The 19115-nt window shown below is 37.5% G+C and overlaps 1 protein-coding gene across 1 annotated transcript in view; it reads left to right on the forward strand.

Moving 5' to 3' along the window:
- The window catches only part of LOC139952976 (transcription factor A, mitochondrial-like), a 71309-nt gene continuing 52194 nt past the window's right edge, over positions 1-19115 (forward strand). Inside the window, exons 1-3 of the mRNA XM_071952328.1 lie at positions 1-145; positions 8468-8586; positions 13001-13071. Of these exons, the coding sequence (XP_071808429.1) occupies positions 36-145; positions 8468-8586; positions 13001-13071 (300 nt within the window). The 5' untranslated portion in view covers positions 1-35. The remainder of the gene's footprint in view (positions 146-8467; positions 8587-13000; positions 13072-19115) is intronic.

A 19115-nucleotide genomic window follows, 5' to 3' on the forward strand; every position in this document is an offset into this window, starting at 1 on the left:
ACACGAGGAACGTCTTGAACCAAAGCAAGAACAAAATGGCAGCGCCCATCTCCTTCAACATGGTCAACTTGGTTAAATCATCACGGGCACTGAACAGTTTGTTATGTCAAACCAATAGAGTGCTCACCACATGTTTTACAACAAGGTAAACCTTGGATAACTTTCCGTATGGCGCCACCACTTATTCAAACATTTTTTACAAAAAGGGATATCTCATTGAGGTAAATTAGATCGTAGCGTCATACGTTATCGACCCTCATATGTTTTCGGTCCCCAACTTTGGTTCCCGTTTACCGCGAGATTGTGCAAGCTGCACCGGTGACAGAAGCTATGCAGTTTACTCACGGTCTGTAGTTTAAGAAACATCATCTAACCTCGAAAGTTCAAAATAAAATTACTATCTACTAGATTGAGTTTCATTCTGCTTTAGTCACTAGATGGATCACGTGAGGTGGTTACTATTTGGGATTCTATGGTGTGCCAATATGAGGGAAAAATAAAAATATTTTAAGTGAAAATGACAAAAAACAATTTTTTTGATTAACTGCATAGGCCTACTGTAATAAATTCCTATAAGCGTAAAAAATATTAAGTCTACATTAAAGAGAAAATATCATAGATTGGTTTCTTATCTCCTGAAACCAAACATTACTGGTCTGAAATGGAGGAAAACGGATTGTTATGAAGTGTGTGTGTGTGTGCTTCAAGGGGGGTGGGGTGTTTTACTTTCATGCCTTATGATATCTCTGAATTCTAATAAAGTAGCCATAATGCTTTATGTCAAAAATGTAATTAAATTTGTTAAGTAGTAATTGATTAATATTTTTGATTTATTTTGCACACCATAGTAGCTTCTGAATATTAAAAAAAATACCAACCAATGAAAGGTGTGAAAAGGTATGACGTTGCTCCAATGTCGTGCATGCATAAGCCCTGTTAATGGCGGACTGTCTCTCGCAACGTAAAACCAAAACTGTAAAAATTTCAACGCACCATGACGTGTAAGTGTTATTGTTTAAAAATTGGATAGATGATTTGAAAAAAAACAAACCATTCAGTTTTTGATTGTGAACAATTTTCCTGTTATCCTACTGAAAACACATGACACCAGGATACATCCTCCTCAACATACCAGTTTTCACGGTATTATGCCCTTTTCTTTGAATTGGGAAAAAAATAATGATGCGATATATATATCAACCGTTGCCCTAATTATCTTCATTTGTTTTATATAAAGTATGCAAACATAAATTAAAACTTGATGGACATTGAAAGAATGGTTTCCCGGTGAAGCCATACGTGAAATAAATATCTGCAGTGACTCTGTGAGACTCTGTGTATGTGTATAGCCAGCAGTTGTCTTTTTATTCACAATATTTTTTATGACATTTTAAAAGTTACCATAGTAATTTGCAAAAAATATATTTTTTTTAAATTAAATAATAAGTGTGAATAAATTATTGGCTTTTAAATCTGTTTTTTTTTTATTATTATTTTTATAAAAAAAAAATCCCCTTTAATAAAGCCATTATACACTTTTGGTAAACATTATAGTCCAAGTCCCACACTTCGCGTATCACAACTTATATATAAAATAACAAACATAAACATGTGAAAATTTAGGCTCAATCGGTCATTGGAGTCGGGAGAAAATAACGGGAAAACCCACTCTTGTTTTCACACGTTTCCCGTATCATGACATGTGTTTAAAATAAATCTGTAATTCTCGCTATAAAGAATTGATATTGTTTGAAAATGTTTTCTCAAAAAGTAAAACATTTCATTCTTCAAGAGAAGTCTTTCACCATTACCTTCTGTAAACCCTGTAAGTTACTTGTAAATCTGTGAACTTTTTTTTTTCTGTACCGAAAGTGTATAATAAAGCGTAAAAAATTAAAAAGTGATAATTGAATCACCAAGCTGATGTTTAAATTTTAATATTTATAATAATATTGATACGAGGGTTAAAAACAGATCTAAAAAAATATTAGAAAATTATTTAAGGCACGTGGCTTCTCTAAGCCTCTGTATTTTTTTTTCAAGAATGCTCAGCAGAATGTTCAGTCAATGGGAGACTTTTTGAAAGCTCTGCCACTAGAGGGCAGCAGACCTACCAGGTAAGGGTGCACAACTCCTATAGCAAACAATGGTAAATGCTAAAAATTCAAAAAATACTCAAAAAATATTTAGAAGTCTCTCAGCCTCTTGAAAATTAAATCAGATTCATTTTCATACAACTAAACTTCAGATTTCTTCTCAATTTTTGGTAGGTCAGCATTTTGGAATATTTGCTAATTACCCTAGAAGAAACACTCCCAAAAACTCATGCACACCGCTTATTATCCTTGGGGGAACTCGTGTCCAGTATGTCCTGTTACAGAACAGTTTGGTTTATGCTGGCATTGTGTTATGAAAAACAAAATACAGTTTGGCTAAATCTAAATACAAAATCAAAAACACGCAAAACACAAGGTATTTGCTGTCAGTGACCGTCACTCATGCTTCTCCTATTCCCGAGTTGTTGACATTACCTGGTGAAGAGCGCCCTCTCTTGGTGATTGGCAGATAGTCTAAAGTTTCCCATAGACTTGTGGACAAGTCGTTAAATCGGCCCCACGCGCTGAGATAGTGCTCTCGCGAGATCACTGCTCTCGCGCGAACTGATGGCTCCCCGATTTCGACTCCTCATTAACGACTTGTACAAGCTGACAGCGGTAGGTATTCATGTATTCAAGTATGAACGCGGTATACATTACGGTTGCCGCGGAGACAATCCTGCAGACGAGTCCATTTTTATAAGAGGGTAGTAATAGTTTCTAATACTGTAGAGCTTGAACTTACTAAATCATCTTCAAATGCATTACTATATTATCTGTTTAATATCCGTGAGTTGCCTCATGCAAATAAATAATGCCCACGGTCAATGGTAATGGTCCAATGCAGTCCTTTAACCCGATGTGTTCTGCTCGGACTGTGGATAAATCAAACTTGGACAGTACGTTATGTCAAATAATTACCAATCAAAATGTGTTTTAATCATGAAAGCTGGACAAGTTGCAACATAAATTACAGTTTTGTATTACTACCAGTCCCAAAATTCATTATTTGTTTACTGACAAATGTTTTTTAAATTTTAAGTTTTCATCTAAAAAGCGATTTTGAAAACCATGGTCGACATGTGGAAGTTGATATGTGAGTCTTGTGGACAAGTTTCACAGGGCAGTCATGTGCGGATCGCAGGGATTCCGGAAAATTTTCAGTAACTCTTTTCCGATGTCGATGTATTTTAAAGATATTATAGCTAATCATCAACATACACTCTACTTGCCCCAGAGATTGCAAGACAAGGTTTCATATGACACTTAGCAGCTGTACTTTTAATTTTTTTTAAGCAACTGTAACCATGAAAAACACTACTCACTTCCAAGCAATCGTAACAATTAATAACAATTAATAAAAGGGTCAAGTATGGTAAAGACACAATGAAATGCAAAAAAGGAACAGTGACTCAAATTGTAGTTTGCCTCAAACAAAAAATAAGAAATAAATTTATTGATAAATCGATCAACAAAAGCAAACCAGTGGTTGAAATAAACAATAAATTGAGCAATAAACAATAAAAATCCCTTCAGTTGGTAGAAACTATAAAGAAAGAAAATGTGGAGTGTTTCCCTTGCACCTCCAGGTTGCTATATGAATATAGTGGGTGGGTGACCAAGGATTATGCAAAAACTGTTTATTACAAAACACTTTAAACAATTTACAAACTAGGCGGGTGCTAGAAGGGTTACAGCTGGATAGTCCAAAGGTTCGATGGTCCGAAGGTTCGTTAGTCCGAAGGTTCAATAGTCCGAAGGTTCGATAGTCCGAATTAACAATAAGGTCCGATAGTCCGAATTGACAATAAGGTTTGATCGTCGATTCGGACTATCGGACCTTATTAGGATCAGTGAACCTTCGGATCAATGAACCTTCGGACTATGCGGGTTATGGGAAATTTGTGCGTTCGGACAATCGAACCCTCGGACCATTGAACCTTCAGACTAACGGATTCGGGGTGGACACTGCTAGAAGACCGTAAAGAAATGTAAACAGTGGATAGGGGAAACTAACTTGAACATTTATAAAGAATCAATTTAAAAAGAATAAATTTATAAAATAATTTTTGGTAATTGCACAGTATGAATGTCATTCTTACATTTGGAACCATTCAGAATGCACCATCCACATCAGTCAAGAACTTTGGAACATATTTTGATTGAAATGTCTATGACTGATCAAATAGACCTGCCTTCGATTTCACCAAACTCTTTCCAACTTGTGTTAATCTTACGACTTAGGTTGAGTCCCAGCCTTGCACCGTTACATGCAAACCCTAAGATTAACATTTCGTGAAATCGGCTGCAGCTTTGCAAGTCTGTTCGATTTCATGTGTCACAGATTAGGAAGTATACTGTATCTGACGATGCATAACATCATGTGATTCGCAGCCATGTTTCTTTCTCGGTTAGATTGTTGTAATGGGCTGCTTACAGAAATCCCACATGCATATTTTAAAAGAGACTTCAAAGTTTGCAGAACTGGGCTGCTCGTGTTATACTTTGGTTAGATCGCCATGCTCCTTCTAAGATCGCTTCATTGGTTACCAATTAAACAGAGGATTGCAATTAAGATTATTTTATTTGTATGAAACTTTCTTTCTTAATCAGGCACCAGAGTAATTTAATGAGTGTCTTGAGTTGTATCAGTTTTTGCGTACAAATCTTCACTCCAATGCAGATCCATCTCGGCTAACTTTTCCCATGACTCGTAGTAAGGTAGGAGATCAAACTTTCACAGTTCTTACAGCAGATGAGGGGTGGAATGAACTTCCTTCCTAAATGTGGAGTGTTTCCCCTGCACTGTCAGGCTGCCATGTGACCCTGTAGAGAAAAGATAGAAACACACAATGTTGACCTGAACTTATGTTGATTGTGTAATACTATCCGTAGTATGATAGGTTAATACTTATTGTCTATGTCATTAGGGAGGTTTAGCATGTTACGCAAGAAAATACGTAACGCTAACATATATGTCAGAAAATTGTGGTGCCAAAATCACACATGAAGTTACCATTTTTCACGTCAGGTGCAGACGTCTGACGTGAGCATTAATTAAGCCCAAAGTGGTGACATCACCTAACAACACAATTTTTTGACTTTCACGTTCACGTGTTTGCTGACATAACATGCAGTTTATAAAACCTACCTATTATTTACGGGCTCAAGTGAGGTTCGAGGCAACACCATCACAAATAAAGACTCTCATGTAGTTTCAAATCTTATCTAAGTTTGTGTTTGAACTTTTTAAACATTTTTTTATATGTTTTGTTATTGTTTCTATAAAAAAACACAAACTTGGTACTTGTTTGCATTGCTTGAGACTCTACTCTCTAGCTACCTTCATGTCTCTAGATACAACCGTTGCAACAAAAGTAGGGGCCCACTTTTAATAACCTGTGTGTGTCGGTGCAACTGCCACTGAAAGTGCTTGTTGTGGAACCATGGAGGTAGAAACTACCTCCATGGTGGAACCATTGAGTTATATGAACAATAACACATGTTTTGTTTAAATTTTACTTAAAAATAAGACTTGTTCTTCTAAGATTAAGAAGCCCCAAACCAAGTTACCGGTAACTCCATGGAGGTAGATTTTCGCAATATTATTTGTCAACGCAAATTTATTAGTAGTTTTAGAAACTTAACAGCAAGCTCACCTGTTTTGATTTCATGATGTCAACACATTATGCACCAACCATCACCAACTGATTACATCGAATATTCGGCCGGTGCAACCGTGCAAATCATTTGTTTACAAAAGTGTCATTGCCTTTCATCGGAACACGCTGTGTGTGTGTGTTGGCGTGCATATAAATGGTGGCTTCTTCTTCTTCCTTGCGACCTGTCGTCGTTGGAGCGGATCTCTTGCATGTTGCATGCCTTGAGAAAACTGGCTTCTTGACAGCTGCTTCTATATCTTGTTCTTCAAGTTTATCAACCACGTCTATGATTGATTACAGACCAAGTTAAGACGAAGTTATTTATTTAATATGCACGTCGTGTAGGCATATAAATACACGCTGACAGTTTTGTTGATCGTTCATTCATACATGTGACTTACCGAACCCATCCAATACAGGGTGTACCGTTTAATAGCATACATGTTGAATATTCATAGTTTAGCGACATCGACCAATCAGATGCGTCCGTACGATTTCGGCTGAAGTGCCCATAGGCTGTGCACAAACTGCTGTCAGCTTGTACAAGTCGTTAATGAGGAGTCGAAATCGGGGAGCAAGAGCACTATCTCAGCGCGTGGGGCAGATTTAACGACTTGTCCACAAGTCTATTCAATCACATGATTTGATCATCGTGAATTGTGAATTGAAATAGTGTTTGATGAAGCTTTTTCGGTGGGCAATTTTTTTAATATGGCCTCAACATTATTGACATATTTTTGTACCTTGTAGAAATGCTTAAAATACCAAACTTTTTGCATTTACAAGTGCAAATATGTAACTAGTGGAGCCTTACGTGTTCCTAAGTTTTGGTCAAGGGAGAGGAGACTCTTTGCTTGGCAAATAAAACCACAATTTTTGTATCAAGGGACTGTTTACATCCCGCACAGAGAGGTAAAAGATTTGCCATGATTTTAGGGACACCTCAAAAAACAGGACCTCCTACGATACACTTGAATTGATAATTGTTTTTTTTTGCAACCCAAAGTTTGTTTGATCCCCCAAAAGTATACAGATTCTGTATGTTCACCTCCGGCGACCGCAACAAATTGGTCCAGGGCCCAATTTCATGGCTCTGCTTACTTGTTCCTAGAAACTACATGTATAATGCTCCCCTGTGACTGTGAGCAGGGGAGCCTTAGGCCTATAGTTTCTAGAACTTCTAGAAGTAGGCTCTGCTTAACGTAAGAACAGATTCGGCGCTTACGGAAGCAGGGAATTCTGTGCTTACACGGCAAGCGTAATTCACGGGTTAACGGCGAATTTGGGGTTCTGCGCGTGCGTCTTCGTACAAGGCTAGCGCCGAAATTTGGTACTTGCATGTGATCCTAAGCGCTGAATTCGGCTGTAAAAGTGTAAGCAGAGCCATGAAATTGGGCCTGGGTTTGTCCCTATTTCTGGGGGTGGTTAAGTGTCCAAAACGTCACCGCAAAATTGTTAAACAGATTTTGTTTTCCTGGTTGCATCTCTGATTACAGGGTTTACAGAAGTGAGAAGGTAAGGGTGAAAGACTCCTCTTGAAATATATTGTTTCATGAAATGCTTTACTGTTTGAGAAAACATTAAAACAATTATCAATTCTCGATATCTAGAATTACATATTTGTTTAAAACACATATCATGACACGGCGAAACGTGCAGAAACAAGGGTGGGTTTTCCCAACTCCTACATAGAACTATTACGGTTTCGTCCGCTATTGTCTCCCAAAACGAGACGATAGCGGACGAAACTGAAATAATTCTAGGAGCAGGTTTTCCCGTTATTTTTTCCTGACTACGATGACCGATTGAGCCTAAATTTTTACAGGTTTGTTATTTTAAAAGTTGTGATACACGAAGTGTGTCCTTTCGACAGTCCTGTTTACCGAAAGTGTCCATGGCTTTAACATTTTTCAAAGCCCAATGAACCAAAAAATGGCGCCGCACTTTCACCGACGTGGAGTCCATCATTCATGGTCGCAATTATTTAGCGCGGCCCTAGCTTAAACGAGGCTTTAAAAACTTAATGACTGAACACGGTGCAGACGGCAAATTTCCCGGTTGAAAATAAATCTTTAATTATTTATTGATTTATCAAAAACCCTAGCAACAATAACGGAAAATGGAGGATTTAAAAACATTAGGGAACCATTTGATTGGAGACATATCATTATAAAAAACAAACAAAAAACAAACGGATGCAAAAAAAATAAATATATATTATCTATTCTAATTAACCCCAACGTCACGAGGCATGTAAACCAGGAATTTATTTATTAAAAAAAAAAACTTGTTTTTTTTTTGGGGGGGGGGGGCTTGAGGGTGGGGGGGCGAATATGAAAAGAAGTATCAGCGTGTTAGAATTTGGCGTGTGATGGCTAAAGTAGCAGCTTGGCCCACAAGCGAAGTGAAGTTTGGAAATTGCTTTTTGGACGATCTTTCCCCTTAATAATGGTGACTGCTCTATATTTCGACATCCATAGGGTTCCGACACCCCTAGATGTTCCGACACCCCTACACTGTATAAACCTCTCCCCATTACTTGTCACCAAGTAAGGTTTTATGCTGATAATTATTTTGAGTATTAGTTACCGATAGTGTCCACTGCCTTTAAAAACAAGAATAAATATTTCAAGATAGATTGAGTTAGTAACATGTTCATGTAGTGTAAAGTGTGTTTGATGATCATGATGCTTGATCTTATCTCTTTAGGAATTCACCAAGATATGTGACTTCAAAAACAGGTATGCCACAGAAGCCAAAGAGACCTATGGGTAAATACATGGTATTCAGTCAAGAGAAGCATCCACAAGTGCGAGCTATGAACCCAGGTAAGGTAGTGCATTACTTTCATTTACCTTTTATTGGTGAGAAAAGGTGTGTGCTTGGTTTAACCTTTTCATACACTGCATGTGTGTAAGCTATAAAGATAATACATCTGTTAAATGTACATGTGGTTTGGAAGATGCAAATTTGAAAATAATAACATTGAATGAATGTAGTTTTACACCTGATGATGAAATGATTATCAAGAACCAGGCCTTGGTGGGTTTAAACCACTAGTTGAAAACCGATTCAACACACTTTGGTTCCCATTCATGTATACCTTTTCGGTCAAAAAATATCAACACTTTTTGGTCAAAAGGCGAATAAAATGCAAAAATTATGATTGTTCAATGATTTCTTTCAACACAACACCCCTCCAGCTATTAAATGGTAAGGCCCCTGGGTAAACAACTACTTATAAGGGAATGCTGTTCGCGTCACGCGTATCGCGTGACGTTGCACAACTGTTTCGGCCGTTGCTCTCGACCAATAGGAATGAAGAAACTGTCCTATACGCACAGGTGCAAGCTCGCGTGTCGCGCCCATGTTTCAACACTTTTTGCTGGTGTTATATCATCTGTTCAAACAACCCCTCGTGATGCCCTCTCGACCAATCAGAATGGATAAACACCTAGGTATTTATGAATGCCTCATCAACCAGCAACTTATGGATCCCTTGAGAATGAGCTGAGCCACTAACCAGTGTTCAATATGGTTATACTGGCACACTACTTGTCGCCTATGACCACTGAGCACCATATTAATATAGACCTGTTGCTAATATTAGCAATTTTGAGGTATGGTGGACACAGATGACACTATTCCATGCAGGTTTGGCTAAACTCTTAACACCCAAACCAAACAGTGCACTCCTATAGTGGCCACCACATCTCAAAAATGCTAATTGACATGTACGTAAGGCTGTCAATATACAGGATTCACCCATAAATTTAACGCTCGCAGCGTTTCTGGCAACTTTTTCTCAAACTTTCTTTCAAAGGCGCTTTGCGTACAAGATGAAGTACTCAAAATTATAGAAACAATATTTTTGTCCAATGACAAGGCGCTGGACAAGACGCAATTTGTTAACTATAGGCTTGCTGTAACGCAATTTGTTAACTATAGGCTTGCTGTAACGCAATTTGTTAACTATAGGCTTGCTGTAACGCAATTTTTAAATATCTGCTAGTAGGATCCCTTTCACTGCTTGTTCATCAACACTTACGGGGGTCACTGTGATGATTATAAGAACACTTAACATAACGTAAAGGAATTTTAATTTAGTTATCACGTTGATAAATAAAACCTCGCTTCTATTTTTATATTTTATATTTTTTTCATTTTCGTTTTGAAGATTGCAGACACATACATTTCCCGAATGTTTCTCAATAAATGGACTGCAAGCTAGAAAAGACAGGGAACGCTTAAGGGCCAACTTTGAAGATGACCTCTGTTTGGAAGATTGCTCAAGCATTTTGGAATTTGATACAAAGTTTGCGCCTTAAAAAATACCAGCTTGTGTGAATTTTGAAAGAGTCCATCTTTTCAAAGGTTGCGCCCAACACTCTGGTTATTATTATTGCATGCAGCAGCGGCATGGCTGTGACTTAGTTCTTCTGTTTTGGTGCATTTGTCAAAGCTTGACATTTAAAGAAAAATGATAATTTGAATAAAATAACCCTGGAAGATATAAAGGTACTTTTTTACAGTCTACATGTAAGTAAAGGAGGGACATCAGAAGATACAACGCCAGTGTTGTAGTCGAGTCCTTGTGTCCGAGTCCGAGTCATTTACATCAAATGCAAGCCCAGTTCCCAAGAAGTTTTCTTTACCAGAATTCCAGTTAAATTTTCTTGTTGAGCCTGCCATTGAGACAGAACACCCTTACTTCTGACAGGCCCTCATTGTTTTTTTTTTAAGTGTGCCTGAAAAACTTAGCTAAATCTTCATTCTGATACTGACTTCAACAATCTTATTGACCCTACCCCTGAAATTAACCCTGCTGTTCCTTCATAATATAAGAACCACGTAGTAATAGGACCCTAATTCATATCCTAATCCCGTCTGGTTAAAAAAATAGTTACTTTTCTATTTTGAATCTATGTTTGGACCAGAGGAAAGGTCAAACTGGGGTTGCGTTTTTTGAATAAATTGTTTAATGTACCCTAAGATACAATATGCCACACAAATTATGGCTTGATGACATGGTTCAGGAAATTTGCCAATTTACTTTTGAACTTGCTATTTGGACTGGTAGGAAAGAGTAAAAGAGGGTTAAGTACTTATATATCATTTAATGGGTCACATTTTATAAGACTGCGCAAATATTATGACTTAATGACATCTGGGCTCAATTCCACAAAGCACTAAGATTTATCGTACTATGAGTTGTCAGTATCACCATAATGATTTGTAATGGACATCACACTTTACTAACCAACTACGATTGATTTGCACTTAGGATAAATCCTAGCTCTTGTGACATTGACCTCAGGTTCAGGAATTTTTATTTTATTTGAACCTATCCTGTTTTTACCGGCAGTAAAGATTAATATGGGTTTATCTTTTTTAATGAAATGTTCAAATTTTTGAAAGCTACAAGACAATACAACCACAATGTTGTTTTGACATGTGATTAAAGGGTCTATGTAACTTTTGTAGGACAAAAAACACAATGTGTACAGATTTACACTAAACTTACACAGTTTTTGAAAGCTACAAGACAATACAACCACAATGTTGTTTTGACATGTGATTAAAGGGTCTATGTAACTTTTGTAGGACAAAAAACACAATGTGTACAGATTTACACTAAACTTACACAGTTTGAAGATAATGATAGTAGAAAGCTTCCCTGAAAATATTATGAGCTGAGGTGCTGTAGTTTTTGGGAAATTAGTGAAACAATGTCATGAAAATAGTTTCCGTCTCATGAGACGAAAATTATTTTAATCATTTACAAACGTATTTTCATGACATTGTTTTACTCATTTCTCAAAAACTACAGCACCTCAGTAAGTAATGTTTGAAGGGCAGCTTTCCACTATCATTATCTTCAAACCCTGTAAGTTTAATGTAAATCTATGGACATTTTGAAAAAGTACCCAAATCCTTTAAGGAGATATTATTTTTTCATTTTGGAGCTTTTTACCGGAAGTAAAGGTCAAGGTAGGGTCATATTTTGAATTAAAATGTTGGGAGTGTTGAAAGCGAGTAAATATTTAAACTTGTTATTACTCAATTCGAAGAGTAAATTGAATCAGCCTTGAATTATTATTTTGTTGCTATCCCATGTCATACAAATTCAGTGCAAAATAAACATCCATAGCAGACAGAAAGATTTAAAAATAAAAACAAAAATCTACAAATGAATGATTAAAAATGAATGGCCCTCCCCCACCCCTTCAACTACAAAAAATTCCTGTTAACTCAGCTCTTACATGTTGCCATCTTTTTGGGGAAAAATGAAAAGTTGTAGCCCTAAAGTAAAATCACATCGCATATATAGTAATCTTTTGTCAATACTATAGTTATAGAAAAATAACTGAAAAACAAAACATTTGTGACCGACATTTTTCAATTGTTTTGTCAATCATATTTCTTGGGGCTGTTTCACAGATGCTATTCGGAGCCATTGTCGTATGTATGCAACATAAATGTAAATTATTAGTTCAACATTGAAAGACAAAATTAAAATAGTAATCGTGGGATGCAGACATTCCTACACGCAACCGCATGCTACCACGCTGAGAAGTACATGTAGCACATTTGATTACTTCCCTATAATCAATGCACAAAACAGTTTATTTTGTCATATCGTTTTTATTTTTTGAATGGAACGCAAAATGTCTCAATTCTACTCAAAAGTTGATTAAAGAAATCCGTCTGGTCAATCATATCATTTTTTTGTTCATATTTATAAACACTTTGATTGTCAAAATTATGTAAGTCTAGCGGATTTCTTTATGGCAAATTGAAATAATGACAAAAATTTTATTGTCATCCGGGACCGATGATATATTAGGTAATGTCTTACAATAAAGTGGGTTGGATCACAAAGCGCGAGTGTGAGTATAAGGTACGAGATAGCTGCAGAAGAAATATAGTCGGGTTGCCTTTCCACACAGATAAAAATTACATGCTACATTAAATGTCTTTGCGAAATAGTTTATTTCTGTGTATCGGCTGCCATAGTAAATGCATTGTACAGATGACGTTTTGAGGTGGTGTATGTTTTTTAGACTGAGAGTGAGGCGTGGGTATGAGGTTAGTTATCAAGATCAGTTGAGCCAAACCTACAGAGAGTTTAATTGATAATGGGTGATTTTATAAAAGTGCTTGGAAGGTTCAGGGTCACTGTGAGAGGTAACATGTGTCATACATAAACAAAATTTAAGTGTTATACATCTTACTTTTCAGATCTAAGTTTTACTGAAACAGCAAAAGAAATTGCAAGATTGTGGCGAGAACTTCCAGATGAAGAAAGAGAGGTAAATAGTTAATGTTTGATTGGAAATCCGATTGCAATTTTGGAGTCTTTCTTCTTTTTAGAAATATAAAATGAACACCTTTTAATTTACTAAACACATCTCTCATTTGACATATTTTACTCGCAACATAAACCATGCCTTGTATTGGCACTATTCAGAAAATAAACAGTTATAGTTAAAGAAATGTATATACATATTCTTAAAACAATGTTGCTTTGTTTGACCTTGAGAGCTTTGTCCTTGTGGTGAACTAGCTTCAGTCTCAGAGTATTGGTGGGCTTGAATGAGACAGGGATTTGATGTTTGCTGAAAATTCTCTAGTTTTTCCCCAAAAGTACAGACGTATGGGACGATGGTATTGTATCGTTGAATCTCGATTTTAGCAGTGGTTTGCGAAAGTTTGCTCTGAGGTCGTAGTTTAGACTTGTGAAGAGCTTTCTCAAATGTCCAATTGTTGTATCCGCAAGCTCCAAGAGCTGATTTCAAGTGCTTGTGTTTGTTCACTCTAGCGTCCTCATTGGAACATCGGTACATGTGTTGTGCCCGATGGAACAGCGTTATAACGACACCCAGTTTATGGACTCAAGGATGGTGCGAGTCGAACAGCAGGCATAATGGATGTCTTTTCTGTAGACTGAGGTGTGTAGCTTGCCATCACTTACAATGCTGACTAGACAATCCAGGAATGCAAGTTTGTCGTCCTTTGATTGCTCTCCCCTGAACTTGATGTGTTTGTTGACATTGTTGATGTGGTCAAGGAATGGAACAAGTTGATTTTCTTTGTTTTTCAAGCAGGTGTCATCTTCATCTAAGCCAACATGCTGGAGGTGTACCAGCAAACAATTGAAGAGCTTGGCGTTTGAATGGTTCCATAAACAATTTCTTTACAATTGGGAGAAACTGGGGATCACATCGCACAACCATTGTCTGTAAATTGCACATTGTACTCAAAATAAGTAGTGTTCAGACACAGTTCTAACAGTGAACACACTTGGTCAGGGCTTAATTTGTTTCATTTATCTAGCGTGCTGTCCTTGACCGAGAATTCTCTGACCACTTCAACCGCTTCATCAGGTGGAACACAAGTGAACAGGGCTGACATGTCATAAGATGTAATCTTCTCCCCCTCCTTTAACTGAATGTCTTTAATTTTGTCAACAAAAATGATGATACTAGTGGGAAACTGGCGCTAGGCGCGGGTCCCGCTAGAGTTTTGCGCTAATTTGATTTCACAAAGCACTAAGATTCATCTTAACTTTGTATCAATCTTAATTGCTAAGCAAAGAGGGACGCCACAATACCAATTACCCTGTCCGTCTTTGTACTCCGTTTCATTTTTTTTTTTCTCAGTTCAGTTGATTTTGTTCCTGTCCCGTCTCATTTATTAGTCCCTTTTCTTCTTTCCTTTCCGGTATTATTTCCCCAGCCCCGTTAATTTTTTCCGTCCTGCTGATATTTTCATGTCCTGTTTTTCCCGTTTTGTATTATTTGTCAGTCAAATAATTTGTTTTCCCTCGGCCCGTTCATTATCTCCTGTTTGCGCACTTGTACGCATTTTTGCAATTTTTTTTGTTTTGTGCAAATTCCTGTACTGCGGGTCCCACTAGACAGGTAAACTGGGTAGTTAGCACACCTGAATACCTGCTTTGCATAACAATAAGCACTGTTGATGATCGAATCATAGTGCAAGGGGGTGATGCGTTACACAATGACCATGTGGCGACAGTAAGGTTGCGATGACATCAGATCACATCAAGAAATCAGTGTTAGTGTTAGTTTTACTGTCAACTGTCACTTAAAAAAAAAACATTCAGGAAAACAACTGGAATCAATAAAAAGTAGACACAACAGAAAATGTCAAGAGAGCCAAACAACACAATGAATAGTTAAAACATCACCTTAAATGAGGAAAACACAAAGAAAAAACTGGAATCGTTAATGTTTCGGCAATGAAAGAGACTGCAGAAGTGTCATAAAATCGTTAATGTTGAAACTTAGAGAATAAGCCAAATCACCTTGTATTGAAAACTCGACTGAAAAACAACTGGCATCAACAGACAGTAGACAAAACAGAAAATGCCAAGAGAGCCAAACAACATAATGATTACTTAAAACAATCACCTTATGAGGAAAACAGTAGTACAAGAAATGGAACCGTTAATATTTCGCCAATGGAAGTAACTGCGGAAGTGTCATTATACCGTTAATGTTGAAACTTAAAGAATAAGCCAAATCACATTGTATTGAAAACTCGACTGAAAAACAGCTTCAGAATTCCACGGTTACCAGTGCCATTAAATTTGGCTCAAATGGGTTTTAAATTTCTTAAAAATTTTAGCTTTTGGCTTGTTGTTTAATTTCAACATTAACGATATTTTGACACTTCCGCAGTTACTTTCATTTGAGAAATATTAACGATTCCATTTTTTTGTATTAGGGTTTAACGTGCTAGCGTAATAAAAAAACATTTTGAATTGAATTTGAAATATTGTGTTAGTGTTTTGAAATTTATAGAAAAAGCCAATATGCCAAAGACTTTTTAAGAAATTTAAAACCCATCTGGTTAAACGTGCTAGCGTAATAATAAAAAACAGTTTGAAATAGAAATATGGTAAATAATGATGGCGCTGTCCAATTCAGTGACATTTTGAGACTGTTGACTTGATACCATAGGTTTGCAAACCATAAATGTTTGCAAGGTGTATGGGTGGGGCCCATGTCAGTTTAATATATCTCTGCCAGTTGGGTTACTATGACCATAGGGTTTGTGGTGGGTGACCGAGGAAGCCGTTATGACGGTTGTGTCATTGGTTTGTGTAGGTGGGGGTTAGACCGCGGGGATATTTTTTCAGGATCCCCTTTATAGCAATAACATGTTTTCGTGCCTCAATTTTGTGCACTCTTCAATTGCAGTGTGGGTGATTCAAATTGAATCTATAGGTCTCCATTCTCAAGAAAGAAAGGTTGTTGGTTGTGTTTGCCCTTAGGTTCAGGGTGAAAGTTGTGTTTAGTGGGAACAAAATGAAGACCTTTTCCTAAGGCAATTTTCTCGATAGTGGAGAGGTTTGTCTTTGATAGGTTTGTGATGAAACGTTCACTGTCTAGCGCTAAGTTGGTAAGAATATTATTCTTATTAACATGTTTGTGTTGTACGCACTTGCGTGAAAAGCGGTTGGCTTTTCTGTTGGATTGTGAGTGGGGAGCTCCTTTAACCAATTTACGTTTTGCCATTGTAAGAGAAGATAGGGAAAGTGAATTTTATTAATTAAAATAAAACTGGATTTATTATAGTAATAAGTATAAGGGAATGCCTTACTATATTATTAATCACAAGTATTTAAATCTCTCTTAGGAAGGTGTGTTGGTCCTGAAAAGGACCGGTTGGTTTGGTTTGTGTTGGAGCTCAGTTACGTTGTTCGAGCTTTCTCTTCGTCCCCTTGGTCGGGTGTTGTTTTGGAAGGGTGAAAAAGCCGAATAGGTGGTTTGCTCTCCGTAACTCTGGTTCTTCGAAGTGTTCTTTGGTTCGCTGTCTTGCCTCCTTTGCTGTTGTGAGTTTTGCCACCGTGTCTTGTTCCAAAGTCTTGTACTCCTCGAGAGCTAGTTGAGCGAAAGCTAGTGAGGCCGTATTCCCAGGAATCCTTGAAGGATTGCTGGTAGGATAGGCCCCGGTGTGGGTGTGGCGACTTCACTGCAGTAGTGAGGTATGGTAGGGGAGATTTGGACGAGATGGCCTTTTGGAAAACCGATAGCTGTTTGGCAATATGTCTCTGTGCAGAAGTCAGTTTAGTAACCGGTTCTGCTACAGATTTTACCAGATTAAAGTCATGTTTCCTTTAGGGTGTTTTTTTCGGTTGGTTTGTTCCCCGGCTTTCGAGGGGTGTTAGAAGCGAATCCACTAGATGGTCGATTAGGGTAATTGGCCGCAGGGGATGTCTGAACAATCTGAAGACGTCGGTGACAGAGACTGTTGCTTGGTCGGAGGCAGGCTTGACTTGCGAGAACGCTTGGGTATCTTGTAGCTCTTGCTCAGTTTGGTAGACATGATGTCGATGGTTGTACGCTTGAGGGTCGGGAGCTATAAGGCTTTAGTGCGGACGTAGGCAAGTTCACCGTATATAATCCATTGTGTATACATCCGTGCTTGAATGGCGTCGTGTAAGTTGGTCCTGGGTTCCTTGTAGTGAATGCGGAGATTAGTGTCCAGTGGTTCTGGTGGGTGGGCTCTCACAAAGGCGCGGGAAAACTAAACCTTGAAGTTCTGGATTCCGGGGCTAATTTGTGTTTGTTATACTTTGGAAATGGTAAATTTTTCCCTTCCAAACATGGAATTATGAGAAAATGGTGTGTGTATTTCATTTCCATTGATATGTGTCAGGTTATGAGCGGGTTTTTTATTTCCTTTTTGTGTTTGCACATATAGGAAAGGTATCAAAGGTGGTAATATTTAGGTCGAATTGGTTTTCTCTAGGTAGATGTGGAAAATTTTCTCGCGGGGTGTGTGAATGCAGTTTACGAATGTTTGCTGGCAAGTTGTTCAATAGATTTGGTGCTGCTGAATAAAAAGCTTGATTTCCTAAAGTGATAAGCATTTTGCCGTTTGGATATTCTAAAAAGACTTCACCTGTTGACCTGAGGTTGTGACACCTTTGACTTCTGACAGTAATTATTTCATTTAAATAAGTCGGAGCAAGATCATGTAAACATTTAAAACCATTAGTAAAATCTTGAATTCAACCCTAAACTTAACAGGAAGCCAGTGTAAGCTGGTAAGAATGGGAGTTATGTGACTCCAACGGTGAGAATTTGAAACCAGCCGGGCTGCGGCATTTTGAATCCTTTGAAGCTTTGACAACTGACAACTAGGCAACCCATAAAGTAATCCGTTGCAATAATCCAGGCGGCTAGTCACAAAAGCATGAATTAAAATAGTAAGTGATCTGGATGACAAATACTTGCTAATACGTTTAATGTTGTAGAGATGATAATAAGCTGCAGAACAAACTTTAGTACATGTAACATGGGTAGACATAGACATTGTAGAATCAAACCATGTGCCAAGATTCTTACAGGCACAATATTAGCATCGCCAACAACTATACCAGGAATGTTAATCTTGGACAGCTGTTGTTTAGTCCCGAGACAAATAAATTGTGTTTAGTGTCGTTTGACATAAGTCTATCATGAAACATCCAAGTTCTAATGTCTTTAACACAGCTTCCCATAGCAGAAATAGCATCAGATTGATTGATCACACTGTTAGGCTTAAAAGATAAATACAACTGTGTACATGTATCATAGTAATAGTAAACAAAAGTGGTCCAAGACAAGAACCCTGGGGTATGCCACACATAAGGTCAAATTTGTCGGACTTTGCACCCTGTATTAGAATTCGCTGACTTCTACCCTGTAAATATGATTTAAGCCAATCAAGTGCCTGACCGGCAATGCCAAATTTGTCATTCAAACGAGTCAGAAAAATGGAATGATCGACAGTGTCAAATGCAGAACTAAGATCAAGTAAAATAAGAAGAATAACCTGCTGAGAATTCATTTTTAACAGAATATCATTGTTCAACTTAATGAGTGTGGTTTCTGTGCTATGGTTTTTCCTGTAAGCGGACTGTAGGGGCGGGTACAAATTATTAAAAGTCATATGATTGTGAACCTGATTGAAAACTGCCCTTTCAACTAATTTGGAAATGAAAGATAGATTGCTTACAGGACGATAGTTTTCTAACCGTTTAACATCAAGACCCTCCTTTTTGGTGAGCTGCTTTAGCAGTATGCGAGCCTATGTAATACTGATTTTGTCCGTCCGTCTGTCCGTCCGTCCGTCCGTCCGGCCGTCCGCACTCAGTGGAAATGTTAAAGTTTTTGGTTTTAGTTTCAGTCTTTGAGTTGAGTTGTTTTTGGTATGTACAAATCCAAGTGAGATTGTTATATATACTTGTCAGTCATTTTTTGTAGTTTTTAGCTATGTTTTCCAATAATGTTGAAGTTTTTGGAATAAGAAAATGTTAAAGTTTTTGGAATAAAAAAAATGT

This window comes from Asterias amurensis, chromosome 21 (assembly GCF_032118995.1).
Source record: "Asterias amurensis chromosome 21, ASM3211899v1".
NCBI lineage: Eukaryota > Metazoa > Echinodermata > Asteroidea > Forcipulatida > Asteriidae > Asterias > Asterias amurensis.